At 27.5% G+C, this 16,515-nt stretch overlaps 1 protein-coding gene across 2 annotated transcripts in view; it reads left to right on the plus strand.

Moving 5' to 3' along the window:
- LOC107162101 (cyclic GMP-AMP phosphodiesterase SMPDL3A) overlaps nt 1-16,515 on the plus strand; it is a 199,974-nt gene that overhangs the window by 69,478 nt on the left and 113,981 nt on the right. For both annotated transcript variants that reach the window (XM_089229080.1, XM_015508832.2), the window contains exon 3: nt 12,693-12,797. In XM_089229080.1, coding sequence (XP_089085206.1) covers nt 12,737-12,797 — 61 coding nt within the window. In that variant the 5' untranslated portion in view covers nt 12,693-12,736. The remainder of the gene's footprint in view (nt 1-12,692; nt 12,798-16,515) is intronic.

Consider the following 16,515-nt stretch of genomic DNA (forward strand, 5'->3'; position numbering starts at 1 on the left):
ATTAATATATATATACAGCGATAAAATATTATTATAGTACACCATACATTTTACACTACTCTTTCAGTTATTTACTTTAACTAAAAACATCGTGTTTCTCATAAGCTTGGCAGATGAATTTAGAATGCAAAATTATTGCTGACAAATAATTTAATATGTTTTATGTCTTAGCATAATGGCAAATTATTTTTTTTAACAGATTCCAAAATATACAAATTATGACGACCACAATTTTAGCTTCTGCACTGTATCTTTATTATTATACTACTAATTACATTTTTCTAATTGAGCCTCTGCAAAATTTAAAATGTCAACAATCAAAAAATAATAATAATAACAATTCATATAATTACTAATATATTACTATGTATGTATATTATCTTTAAACCTTTAATAGTTGTATATATTTTCTGTGGCATATCCAGATTTTTTTTTTGTTGGGTGGGTTACAACCCTCTACTTTCTCCGAGTACTCCACTGTATATTTTACTACTTATTTTAGTTATGTTGAAATAAAGTAAGATTCATAACATAACGTGTACACTAAATTACTAACAATTTCAAACAGCATTGAACTTGAATTGTTTTATTTATTTATTTATTTATTACAGCCTCAAAGAACAATACAAAACTGTAATGCGCATATTTTAACGTACACTTACTCATATTTAATGACGACATCGTACAACCATACACATAATCAAATTTGGTTGGTTATTTTTTACATATTACATAATTTTTCATACAATTCAATATGATATTTTATAATTCATACCTCACTTCACCATATAATTTAGACTATTACTTGTTAGTTCAGTTTCGATCCCCATGTATCATTGTCATATACAGTGTGTTCAGCATTTTAGGGAACACTGAATTTCTCGTCCAGATTATGGTGAAATAAATCGAATTTTTTTACAAGGTAGTTATATATAAATACACATTTACAGATAAATTTCAAATTTTTAACCCTTTCGGTAAGCGTATGTGCAATGCAACTTATTTTTTTAAAATAGCATCCTGTATTTTTTGATACCAAATTCGGATAGACTGAACTTTTTTACGTCATTTTGACCAGTTAACCATGGCTCTAAAATCAAAATTGACTGAATGAGAGCCATTCAAATTTTAATAAATAATATATTTTTTACAATTCATTATGAAATGCATAAAATAATTTATAATTATTTATTATTAGTTACTTTTTGAATATTTTTACATATTTTTTTTTTATACATGTTATTAATAAGATTAACATAATATGGATATAAAATTATTTTATAAAAATTTATTACAACTGTATACGTAAACATTTTAGTCGGTGAGTGTTAATTTTCCCATTTAAGATAATGTTCTATAAACAAGAAAAATAAACCCAGATTTTAAAGATTGAAAAAAAATCATCATTGGGTCATCACACTGAGTACGCATATACTAGTTATCAGAATCATTTCAAAAACACCCTGTATATCACTAGCCTGTAAAAAATATTCGATTTATTGCAACATAATCTGGCCGAGAAATTCAGTGTTTCCTAAACTGGTGAACACACAGTAAATATATATAATATATATATACAGGGTGTCCTGCTAGGATTTACCCATTGTGATATCTCACGAAATAATGAAGATATCAAAATTCTGGTTTTATAATAAGATTCACAGGGGTAAGAACTAAATTATTTTATTTTAATGTTTTTGTAAAAAATTAAAAAAATATATTATTTTATTAAATTATTTCCAAAAAAAAATTAAAGATAACCATTTTGTAGAGTTTATTTTTCTAAAAATATTGACGTTTTAAAATTTTATTTTCATTAATTTTTCTGATTTTTAATATTTTTTCTAGTTTTGAAGAAATAAAATATGATTATAAATTTATAACTATTAGGAACACGGAAAGCATTCGATTGGCCGTACGGGAATGCACGCGGCCATGCGTTTCACATGTTTGATAACATACGGTGTTAACAATTCACAATTTTTCTCGAAACTAAAAAAAATATTAAAAATCGGGAAATTAATGAAAATAAAATTTTGAAACGTCAATATTTTCAGAAAAATAAAATCTACAAAATGGTTATCTTTAGTTTTTTTTGGAAATAATTAAATAAAAAAATACTTTTTTTAAAATTGTTATCAAAACATTAAAATATGAAATAATTGTAGTTCTTATCCCTGTGAGTCTTATTAAAAAACCAGAATTTCGATATCACCATTATTTCAGGAGATATCGCAATGGGTAAATCTTCACGGGATATATATATTATAATATTATAAGTCAAAACCACAATTTCATCAAGCATCCTAGTGAATTCTAGGTCCTTAAACTGGAAAACAGACTTGAAACTTTGGACAAGTGATGTTTAGTTTGTTGTTATGTGACTAAAACATTTCCTATTATAGTCTTGGGTTGTTAAAATTTAATATTATACGTTATAATAACACATCTATGAAATATTATACATTATATTGTTCGTATCATATCAATATAATGTAATTTGTTTTATGATTTACTTAAAATAAATAAATAACTTTTATAAAACAATGATTTATATGATATATACCATTATGCCTAGTTGACATTTTTAGATAGGCAATTAAAAATCCAAGGAGAAACACATTTTCTGAGTTATTGCATATATTCTTTTAATTTATTGAGTTTCTTATTATTTTAGCAACAATTTTTGGTTGGATAAGTTTGAATTATTATTTTTTTTTAATGTAAAATATATTTTAAGATTAAATGTTGTGTCGTACTATTACGTTTTTAATTTCCTATTTTTTCAATGATCATAAAATATTATTGATTTTATATTAATAAATATTAAAAAAATTAAAAAATTGAAACAGTGGTAATATTATTGGCTCTTGGAAGTCTAATAGAGAGGTTTTAACATTTTATATGGAAACTCTTAATGGATAACTATAATGTTTTACATAATATCTAAAACGAAGATGAAAATCATCGTATTTTAGAAGAGTAAATGAGGACAATTAACTCAGACTGAAAATTCACACTTCTTGTTCGAGAGGGGAACATAATATGACTACCATTTGCTGAATAATGTATGAGACGTACTCGACACTCGTCGCATGAATGCATGATATAAACGAAGATTGTAATTATGGATTGTAAAAACCCATTTATAATAAGCACTAAATTAAGACCAAAAATAATTAAGTATTTTGGTATTTAAAATATGATAAAACATGTTATTTATGAATAATGCAGTTGTTCATCGTATGGTTGAAATACCAATATAAACAAATCACTTTATAGTTTATACACATTCAGCAGTTCATAGATTTAATAAGTATATTATTCCAGATACAAAATATTTAGAACCTATCAGGAATTTAGCGTTAAGTATAATATTTAATTTACTTGTCTATAATGATATTATTTATTATGTAATAAATGATTTTAAAAATAATTATCATTTTATTATTATATTGCAATTATGTTAAAAAATTTACATATCAGTAGGCTTAGAGATATCTACTTAGCTAGGAACGCCATAATTTAATTAATAAAAACAATATATATATTATTATTATTTGTTAACGATTCCTAGACATTTTTTATAGTTTTTTGTATAGTATCTTTATTCTATGGCGAGTGGACACCTACTAATAATATTGACATACCTACTAATTCTACACAGTATACACACATTTAGTAATTTAGAAGTGTTTTTGCTATTAACTATAAGTCGATAACTGGGATTTTTTTACATCCAACATACATAAGATTTATGTTTTGGTTTTTACCATTTATCATGGAATTATCATAGCACGGCATCTCAAATATGCAATCTTACATACCTAACAATTGCACATAATGTGCCCATAATATTATTTTACGTTAAATAATAATAAATATATAAATAATTATTAAATATGGTACAATCAATAATTTCAGTTTTTATAACAAAAACATAATTATTAATTTAAAATATATAAAAAAAGTATAATAATATCTACTGAATATTATCGTAGAATCGTAATTTAAATTTTTAAATCAAGCTTCTGCAAAAAACTATTATTTACTTACCTCAAAAGCATTTATATTGTGGTTTTTGTAAAACCAAACTTATAATTTTCAAGACTCACTGTTGTTCAAAATACAACTGACTCCATACTTAATTAAAAATAATAATCAGCATGATTTCTGATTACAAACTATTATTCCAATAGGTTTTCACATTATTATACGTCTGGTCTGGAATTCAGACAATAGTAAAGTGTAGAGCATTATCTTATACCTTTTGACAAAATATATTTCCTTATTGTTTTCGTATAATCTCGAGGAACTCGCACAGACACGTCGGTTGTTTATTGTTCCAGTTCAGTGGTATACTGGTGATGTGAATACATGACCTGTCATCAAATGAAATAATGTACCCTTCTATTAGATGATATTGTTTTGTCCATCCCAATACCTGATATTATAGTATTATCATAATGGATATTAGGAATTAAGTGGAACACTACAATATAAAGGAACATTTGATCACCATCTATTATTCATAATATTATATGTTGGTTATTACCAAAAGCAAATGTAAAACAGTAGAGTGTATAGTATTTATATTATAAGCATAGTAGTAATAATTTAATATGTTGAGTTAATACAATACTTGATATCTACCTAAAATGTTTGTAAATTCACGTGTAGAATTTATTTCATCAACAACGTTAAAATTTGAAAATTATTTTGTAGTTAAAACTGTGAACAATTTTCAATTGAAAAAACTTATTATGCTTTAAAAATGACAATACAAATGTTATGAGTGTTATGACATTATTACAGGAATACACTCAAATAGTCAAAAGTGATACTAGCCTGGAAATAAATCGTACGTTTTCTAGTAAACCATTCAAGTATCCATGAATTTAATATAGTTAATCGAAATCTTCGTTTATCCAGTGAAATAGATTTTATACGTATCGAACTATAAAAATATAAATATATTTTTTAAATTCAGTATCATGTTAAAAGTTGAATAATAGAAAATATTATGTTAGTAATATATAGGCTTTGGTACTAGTTTACCAGTTGTAGGTGTTTTTGTAGATCAGTTTCGCAACAAATCATTTTCAGAAAATCCTGGTTATTTGATGATAATAATATTTTTATTAAACAGCAAACTTAATGCCTGCTGGTCTGCTGAATGTTCAGTTTTGCGTTTACGTGATTCTTCGAGTAATTGCGGGTGGAAATTCCGTATATTTATAGATAGAGATAAAAGGGAGCATGACATGAATTACTCTTAGTAAGTATTGAGAAGGCGCGTCTACAAATGAATAGATTCCAAGAATAAGCTCAATCGATTCAATTTGCGAGATGTTTCTCTCTAGCTCACGTCGGGAAAACAATTTTACGAAGGACACCGAAGGGATCAAATATAAAATTATTTGTATTTAACAAAATTCTAGTTTAATTTGACGGATTATTTATTATAATAATACTAATTAATCATTATATAAGGCTTCTAAATTTCTCAGTATCTTAAATACCTCCCAAATAACACTTAAATGTGTCGTACTAAAATAGGTATCATTATAATTATAAAATATAAAAGACAATGAAATTGCCGACGAAGCAGCTTTTCCAACGATTAAAAATATTTCAAACAACGCAATCGAAAAATTATTCTCAGATGATACATTCACATAAATTAAAATAAAACTATCTTATAATGGCAACACTGCTGGGACTCCATACAACCTTACCACTTACCAATAAACGATATCCATCCAAACTTTAACCTTTTCCACACTATGGAATTTTAGCCGACGTACCGATACACATCAAGATACTGCTATACTACTATATTACTACTTATAGCCAAAATAAGATACATATTTCAAGTAGGGTTCATTTAAGAACAAACACGCACTACTCAATGGTAATCATTTGACAAAAATAATAATTTTTCATCTTAACAACAGGTAAAAATTTAAAAAAAAAAAGAATTTGAATAAATTTCTTACTTAAGAAAAATGGAAGTTAGAATACTTGGTGAATCTGTTAATATAATACACTGTACGTTTATTATATATTCATAATTTAAAAATAAGATTTGTGTTGCACAACTAAAACAATTTAAAAATTAGTTTTGTGGTAGGTATTGGGTTTTTGATAATGCATTTTTTTAAGTAGAACAAAAAAATTGCTGCTATTTCTTCAACTCTGGAACTCATAAAATTTTTAAATGCTGTATCTGTATTTTATTTTTTTAACATTGTCAAATGTGTAAGCGATATTTTCATTAAAAAGTAAGTAATACCTGTATCTGGAAGATGCCATTTTATGAGGGTGTTGCATAACATATTTGATTTTTTTCATATTTTTATCTTATCTTTTTTAATACACCGCATTTATTCCGGACGAATACATTTTATAGAGTTGGCGGAATGATAATAACAACTATTCAAGTGTCACTATATTTCTTCGTTAAAACAAAAACAAAAAAAAATTATACAAAAACGTTCAAGTATTTTATTCTAAACGTACCTTAACTGCAATGTTACAAGGTAGTCCATCAAGCGGGACTCGAGTTGAATAAATAACAATCCAAAAGAAAATATATATTTATATACAAATAATACACATAATAATATACTATTGAATTATTCTTTGAAAATAAATGATAAATCCGACAACTATACAGGAATCGTATTTTACTTTTAAGGTATATCGGCATTTACAATGATTGATGATTAAGTCCACTTAATAAATATTTGAATTTAGATTGATTCTAGTAGAACGCTGTTTATTAAGATATAATTTAATTTCTGGACCAAAATGTTCTTTAAATTGTTATCGAATATTATGTTGACCAAAAATTATAACACAACAGTAATAAACATACATTATTCGTTTAATATATTATTTTCTCCGTCAATCAGTACTAAACAACCAAAACAAAAAACTTAAAAAATATTTTTATTCCTTCTCAGTTTTTCATTTTATACTCTTTAACGTGGATAATTATATTTAAGATTGATTTTTATCTTCAAAATATTTAAAATAATTTGTATAAATTTCTTACTTTTATGACGAAATAATCGTTCACATTTTTCGCACTTATTTTTGCGAACAAAGTAGGTTTTTAAAATCACCAACATACCTATTAAATTGTGCACATGGCTTAAATTTAATATTGTATAATATTATGTTGAATTTAGATTTTTTTTTAAAGTGTCGATCAATCTTAAAACGAAATATATTTTTCGTAACTAGATTTTTAAATCGATCAAGGCTTTCGCAATAGTTTTTTTTTAAATTTATTTTTTATGAAAACTCATAAATTACCTAGTTACTTTCACGTAATATGATTGTATAAATTGAATATTTATAATTTTTAAAACTCCATTCGATTTTTATTTATCTATTGTTTAATTGACATATTATTTAAAATTATTAAAATATTAATACTACATTTTAAAAACTTTATTAGCTTCACTCTCAAGTTTTGTGTTACTGTTCCAGACATCAATTAATACGACGGCTTATATGAAGTGATCACCAAAAATGCTATTAACGTTAGACATATATACCAGTTTAAAGCTAATTTCTATTCCAGCAAAAAATAAAAATTTAAAAGTAATTACAATTGTTACAGGGTCAATTAATTAATTTAACGCGAGTTCCGGCATCGCAGTATTTTATTATTCGCAGTTGTTTATTTTTCAACCTAACCGGATGAGAGAAAGTAAATTAAACAAGGGATTTTTAACGTTATCATTAATTAAATAATTATACGAAGTAAAGAAAAAAAATATTGAAACACATAATATTATAATCGAATATCAGTTTAATAATTTTGACTAAAAACTCTAACAACGCTTTTGTTTTTTTATTTATTTAAAACTTTTTCACGTGAGGGTCGTTTTCAAATAAAAGGTTTCGTTTCCGTCTATGATACCATAAAACATGTCAACGAAGTAGTAAATCACAAAATCCAATCGTTTATAAGTTGATTTATATACGTTGGGAAATTTACAACAAAAGTTTTTTTTTTTTAATTCTTTTTTTTTCGTTTTTAACGAATATTATATCAATCAGTTACTTGGGAATGCTGCACTTTGTACACAAATCAAAATAATTTCTTCTATATTATGTTATTCTCTCCTGACTCTAGTTATATTTCTATTAAATGGTTTGATCGTTCAATGACGTTTACGCGTTGATACTAATTTTAAGTAGAATCGAACTTATGACGTCACAATAATATTGTTAATCTGTGTATAAAATCTATATTTACTCTCCATCACCAACATAAAATGTCATTACCAGTCCCGTACATGTATATAGTCAATATTCTTGGCCAGTACCGTAGCCAGGACTTTTTTTCAGAGGAGGCTGCTATTTTATTGTTAGTTCTCGGGTACTACTGGTACTGCCCGGTATAGCAAGTTCGATATGTCGGTGTGAGCTTGAGCCCCCCCCTTCTCACCTCGCTATGACACTATCCTAGCCACTATCAACAGATTCCCCTCTGCTTTTAACGAGTTCACTGTTCATCAAACCTGGATACGGTCATACAAACTTTCCACGCCGGTCGTCGTTTCACATAATTCAATAATTGTGTCTCCCTTCAATCTGTGAACACTGTACATCCCGTCCAGCCAATCAAAACACCGTTGGGCTGACGACTGAAACTTGTTTGAAAACCATCGAAGATCTGCCTTTGTAGTTCCGTCGCCCGGCGCGAAAACGCATTTTCACTTCTCGTCCGTTATAATATAACTTTTTTTCTATTACTCACGTTTTTTTCTCACCGATAACATTTTGGATGCCGATGTAAGGACGTGTTACTTCAATTGTTATTAAAAGCACAACCTATACAATATTTGTAGAACGATTAACACCTTCATCACGGACGGCTGAATACAAGATGGACGAAGCCATTAACGAATATTATTGACAGTATCGAAATCGGCCACGATGTCAGGAGAATGGATATGCAAATTTGCAATATCATAACCATTAATCCCTTCGCTTTATAAAATCGTAAACTTTGGAAAGACATGCTTCCAAAATAATGATTTTCGAGAATTTTTTAATTATAGTTTGTATTCAGTGCTTTAGAACACACGTTTTGAAGAAAAAAATCGCATGGGAACTAAACTGCATTTGTACCAAATGCTTCCCTTTTTGTATTGAGTAAGTCAGTTAGCCTTAAAAAGACTAAGAGCTCACAAATTATTAAATAATGTACATATTATTGTTAGACAAATATCGTTAATTTTATTCGGTGAGATGATCAAACAGTAATAAATAAAAAGTATTAATGTTTTAATGTTTATATATATATATAATATATATATATATATATTAGTAATTCCACACATTAGATAAATACTTGACGATATGAAATAATGTTTTACGAGAACAAGTGAATTGATTCGTTATACAAATATTAAAATATTGATTTGTACCTATGTTTGAAAAGAATCAGGATTATACTTCTAACATAATATGCACATATTACATAATATGTATGTATATTAAGTATGGTATAATTTTTATTATAAGCACACTTATTGGTATGTACGTTTAAATAAATACCAAAAAAAGACTGAATTTAAAGAGCTACTAGTTTTTTTCAAAATAAATAAATACAATATTATCAATAGTTTTTCACCTACAAAATTAAGTGTTAAAATTATTAAATGTGAGTCATACATTTTTTTGTTATTAGCTCTTCACAAATTTCATATTTTTTATAAATTTGCTTTATGTGACTATTATAATATTCGTACGTATAATAAATCTTTAATTGGTATTTTTTCAAATTTTTATTCTTATGAATATTGTTTTCAATAAATAAACATTTTAAACACTTATTGAAAAAATAATATTTTCTGCATATTTCAAAATTATCAGTTATAAAAAAACATGGTTTAGAAATTTTTATTTTCGAGATAATTTTATATAGGTTTTTTGATTTATCGACAATCTGCAAAGCAGAACATTATACTATCATAGTGATTATATACGAGTATACAATTATTTTATTTTTTTTTTAATGATGGGAAGTTCTCAATTATATAGACTGTACAAAATGCAAGGATTTTTGTCGTTTACATTGTTTACACTCTAACTGGATCGCCCTCTTTTGCTAATCATTAAACGAAATTTCGTATTTAATAACTTTTCGTTTACATGAACTCTACTGACTAAAGTTTCTTGTTTGAGATTATTTATAAATTTTTGATACAAAGCGATGTATATTAGCATCCATGTAAAAACACATGTTATGATTTGATTAATTTACTTAAAATCTTTTTGAAAGAATTTTTTGTCGAATGAAAAAGCTACACTCTGTTCCATTTGACATTTTATCTGATATTAAAAATAAGGTTTAGTGGCTTTTGGTGTGTCACGGTCGCTACAATCATTTATGTAACACACAGCCCGCTGCCACTAGTTCCCGGATGGGTGAGCACTCAGGTTCTAAGTGCCATAAAGCTTGCCACACATACACGTGTTCCAAACTAATCATACAATTCCTCGCAGTTAAAAAAACCGACAAAAATAACCACCAAATAGCCTATTTTGGCATGGGATAATTAATAAAAAAAATAAAAACATGAGGTTTGATAAACTTTAAAAATAACGTTTATAGTTCAACAATATTATTCAGTATAATATTGTGGTTCGTATTTAATTAACCAAAGAAAAATGTCAAACAATTTTTTTATGTATTCTCAAATGATTCATGTGTTAAATTTTATCTAATGTTAGAGTTATTTTAAGAACATAAATATTTATTTATTGATTATTTAGTTGGTCAACATTAATTGATTAAGACACGTGAGGTATGAGTTAGGTGGGTTTATACAAATTTTGATTTATTTTCTCCTCCATTTGTTATATAATTAACTGATAATTTAAATGAATCAATGATGTAAAGTGAATAATGTTATTTATGAAAACGTCTACGTTTTGATTATATTTTATAAGGTTGTAATTAAAAATTATTTTTTTTTTTACTAACATAATAACCACTTAAGTTTATTACATAGGTAAATTTTAAATCAAATATAGAAATAATATTCTACAAGAGTATAAATATTTGAAACATGCTAATTATTATTAGGTACATATTTTGTTTTTGTTTTAAATGCTATGTAGGATATTTTAATCAAAGTGGTAATAGATGTCCAAGTGCCAAAAAAAATAAACTCACTGAGTATAATAAAATAAGTAAGCTAGATAATAAGTATCTTTTGTACAAAAAATATATCATTACCGTACTAAATATAAACTAATACACCAGGCTAGTTTAATACTTCTTAATTGCTTTGTATTTTATTTAAAAATTGTGGGCATAAAAAAATTGATTTTTTTTATTGATAATAAGATATCAAAAACTAGGCCATTAGCCTACGGTAAGTTTACATTGTTATATAAAATTAAGTTATAGTTGAGAATTACATAATTATGGGTTAGTAGTTTTTACAGTTTTATACAATATTTACAATACAGTTATTAGTAGTGAGATTGTTTACGGTATTAGATTTTGGTGTTGATGTTAATATATTTAAAGGAGCTATGTATTAAGTGAGTATTGTGTTCTCTTAGTGCTTCCTCCATCGATGAAGGTTGGTTGAGGATGTTTCGTGCGTTGACATACAGTGGGAAATCTAGAACTATGTGTTTGATCGAGAGCGGTTTGTTTCATTGGTTACAGAGATGAGTGAGTAGGGGTTAGGTTGGTGACTGATTCTTGCTCTTGTGTTGATGGTTTTGGAACGTCTAGAGATATTAGGCTGAGAATACCATTTGGTAATTACCTTTTTAATTGATTTTAATTTGTTTGACATTGGTATTTCATCCCAGGATGTTTGCCACATATTAGTAGTGTGTGTGTGTGCGCGCGCGTGTTTATGATTCTTTTTATATGTTGGTATGAAAGAGCAGTAATGAATGAGGACGAGGTCGAGATGATTGCCTCATTTTCCAGTGAAAATCGGTTATTATGGTATCAATAGTCTACAAATGATACTCCAAAACATTTTTTTTATGTTTTATTTATTTATATGGTAATTATAATATTTACTGTGTATATCGATCCGTTATATGTTATGCAAATGGATAGTTATGTGAGTATTAATATGTTTGAAAAAGTAAATGCAACCATATAACAATGCATATAAATACATGAGGTAACACAAATGTTTAAGATACTATAGTTATTTTAAATTATAATTTCTTAATAATGTAAAACTACATTAGGTATTTGTATTTGTAACATACATATTAATTAATCCTACAATTCGAATGCTTTTCTTATACAAACTTATATTAAATATCAGATTTATAACCATATTAAATATATACATGGCATTCTTAAGCTTGTGCTGCTTTTATTGAGTGTTGTATTTATTATATTTATACTTAATTTGTTATGTATGTCTAATAAGAGAAAAAAATTGTTTTTATTACGAAACTTAACCAATCAATTACCAGGTCACAACATTGAATTGTCTGCAAATAGATTATTTATTCTTACAATATATTTTCAAAATAACGGGGTTATATTTAGTTGTTTTTTTTAGTGTTATGGGTAGGTAACAAAAAGCTAGTTTTCAGACGTTTATTCACTTAACACAAATTATTTACGTACATTGAATTTGCCATTATTTAAATTGTATTGTTTTTGTTTGTTACAGGGGAAGATAAAATGCAACCTCTGTAGGAGGTTTAACGGGCAGTGATGCTGTTTTTCACATTTATTGTCTGTGCAATAGCCGTCAACAACGTTTCATCGAAAATAGGTAAGGTTAAAGAATTAATATGACTGCCTGACTGCCACATAATTAAAACCTCGTTAAACTGCTTTTTGCGCATACAATTATCCACTTTGTCTGGTCCTTATTCTTAACTTTTTACAACAAGTTATCATCAAACAGTTGTGGGCATATAATGTAAGTGTACTGGAATGGTATGAATGCAATGAAACTAGATATATGAACATTGAACATATTATTAGCTATTTGATTTTTCTAGGCGTGGTCTTAGAAATAGCCGCTTAAGCTATTTCGGCTATTCACTCATAATAATATGAAATTTCATCTATTATACCTATATAGTAGTAGTATTTACATCATATATTGAATATCGACATCATAATATAAAAATTTTGTATAAGGTAAATTTTTAAAAGGATGAGTTTGTACTGTAATTCTCCTTTACGTACACTGATTATGCGTCAGTGTGTATTTTAATTTAGTCCTATTTAAACCAAGCTGGTTTGAGACAAAATGCAAGCAACCGTTGTGTTTGCAGCTAAACAAAATATGACTGCCCCATAATAATATAATAATTCTTCGCTGCATCAGCCGCATGTAATATATCATTGGAAAATGCGACATATTATACATAAGTTAAACAATTTATTAAGAGGCTTAAAACGTTTTCTAACCAGCATCATATCGAGCAGAACCCGTGGCTACGAAATCGTATCGCGTTTAACTCAACATAATGCGACGGCGTATATTAATATCTGATTTCGAGAGTTTCCTCGTCCGCCACTACCACAGCCAACCAGCATATATATAATCGAGTGTGCCTCTGCCACCACCACCATTACCACCATCATCAATGATCTAGCTGCAATGCTGCATATATAATATTAAAATATAATACCATCGTCTGCGGGAGAAGTCACTATTTTTCATTTAAAGTACGCGATCGAGGGCGGAAACGATTTCGGTTACCCATCTACCCTGTCTTGTCCTTCCGCTATCTCATCATAGTGTTATTATTAGTATTATTATTATCATAAAAACTGTACGAAAATATCCCTACCAAAACCTGTTTTATCGTCTTTGCCCCCATCGTAATGTTGACATAATTATATCGTTGATTGTTTCACTATATCTCTTTCTTTTTCTCTCTCTCTAGCTCTCTCACCCCATCCCTCCTATTCAATCCCTCTTTTACGTCCTTCCTCTATCTCTCTTTATTATTCGAAACCACCCTGTCACTTTCAAAATGCTCGCCAAACGATGATACTTCATTTTAATTGCAAGCTTTTGGCACAACAAATATATTGTCTCAAAAATATAAAAACGAACAGTCACACCAACGACGACGAAGCTACTTTGCACGCATGTTTAAAATAGTGAAATGCTGGGAATATTTCAAAATGTTTTAACAAAAACAAAATCCCTGATATACGTCTCACGTTTTGATCAGTAGTGAATTATATAGATATATTGTATAATTTATTATGTTGGGTACTACGTATGTGATACACGAATCTTTATTACATTTAGTTGAATTGAATTGATTCAATTTAATATAATAATCAATTTAATTAAATTTATTTTACGAATGAATATGCATGTATACTTGCATTGTAATATTACTAATATTTTCATGGAATAATTAATATGATAATTAAATTTTTACTGAATATTTAAAAAAATTGATGTAGGAAAATAAAATAATATCGATTAAATAGACTATTTGAAAACTCATATGGTTATCCAATTGCTTCGATTGTTTTGAAGATAAATCTTATTATATGTACCAACTACAAATTTAACCAGCCGAAACTTTAGACAACTTTTAAACGAAATCTTTCTTCGCTACGCTTACTATATTTCACTCCAACAACAGCCGGTTGGGTCTTAAGTCATGTAAGTACTATACCTACATGGAGAATGGGGACGACATATTAAACACATTAGATACTCTGAGTTTGACAAATCTCGACCAAGAACTTTAATGGAGCGAATGTTGGCGTCATGTCATAGTCGCGTACCGAATTCCTGACGTATTTTCTCCTGAGGCATTTTAAAAACGCACCTTAAGTCACTTCACTGATTTAAATTGAATACTCTTACAGTCTTACGCATATCGATTATTCTTAAAGTACCAGCAGCCGAAGATACGTATGTCAAGCACTTATAATAACTTATTTGAAGATTTTCTACTTTCTCAAAAACAACATAATATCGTGTAGGAACTGACTCTGGACGGTTTTAACTTAAAATTACGCATGAGTACGATAATCATAATATAATAACTGTACAGTTTCAAGTGGAGTAAAATGCAATCAAATTTTATTTACAAAATAATTAGGTGTCTAATATTTGTCAAAAAAATAATTTAAAAAAAATTTTGAAAACTATATAGATATAATAAATAGTAATTATATGATTATATTACATGAAAACACATTATTAAATACATGATGTGAATTTATTATTTTAAAATCAAAAATGCTAATTATTATATAATATGTGCCGATTCCAAATTTTTTAATTTTATTCGATCATCTTATGCTTATTTAGAACTCGTTAATATTCAAATAAGTAACTAGAAACATAATGTTCATAATTTTTATTATAATATTATTATTATTGTTAATTATTTATTATCCATTGTGATATAATTATTAATAAATACATGGCAAAAATAAGCATCTCAGTACGGCACACTGGTTACGCAATATAGATAAACAAGTGTTAATTAGCTAAACTATAAATAATAATATATTTGTTTCAATATTACAATATCATGCATATTAAACATTCAGAAAACGTAGAAATCTAGTATAATGTAGTAATCTCGATTTTTGTTGAAAATACAATACCAATGAAATAAATAAACACAGACCACAAAACAATAAAACTATAATAGTAATAACATCGGGGTGTGAAGTTTTAATCTAAGTAGCAAAACAAAAATAAAACCTTTTCCAGTGATTTATATAGGAGATTTTTCGACACTCTTAGAACTCATGCTGCCGCCATATAATATCGAATAGATTGTAATTCACAAAAGAAACGAAGAAGAAAAGAAAGCTACGAAGAGGGGTGCCTTTTTTTCACCCATTGAAATACTTGTCACACACACTCGTATCAGCGGAAAAATGTACACTATTGGCTTTAACGTGTGTACACAGCAGTACAGGTACCCACACAGCGTGCAAGAAAGAAAAAATCCGTCAACGACAGTGTTTGATATTCGCTGCAGCAGAGAGTTCGTTTGTAGTACGCGTGTATATAAGTTGAATACCAAACCAACCTGTAGGTACTACAAGTTGAGTAACTGCCGCGTTATTGAGATCTTCGGCGTGTCTAGGAGTCACTAATAAATCAAAGTGACCACAGATGGTGTGTCAAACCAAAAATTATATTGTCCGACACTTAATTTTCATTACAACAATGACGTATGGATAACGTTGATGGTCACACAATCTAGTTGAGATACCAGTAATTAATTTTGATATTGCAGTATAGGCAATCGACATAGCAATGTAGTTTTAAGAAAACTAAAAGAAGATGAACAATCGGCGTTAATAGACGCTGCTTATGAATTTTGCGGTTTATTGACTGTGGAATGTTCACTAAATGTATCTGAAATACATTTTATATTACGAACAGAATATTACTGAAAAATTAAAATCTGGGTGTTGAATTTAGTTTAATATTTTTTTTTTCAAATTGAGCACAGTTATACTTTCGAAATATTATTTTTGAA

This window comes from Diuraphis noxia, unplaced genomic scaffold, assembly GCF_037042655.1.
Source record: "Diuraphis noxia isolate RWA-SAM2 unplaced genomic scaffold, SU_Dnox_SAM2 contig0005, whole genome shotgun sequence".
In the NCBI taxonomy this organism is placed as follows: domain Eukaryota; kingdom Metazoa; phylum Arthropoda; class Insecta; order Hemiptera; family Aphididae; genus Diuraphis; species Diuraphis noxia.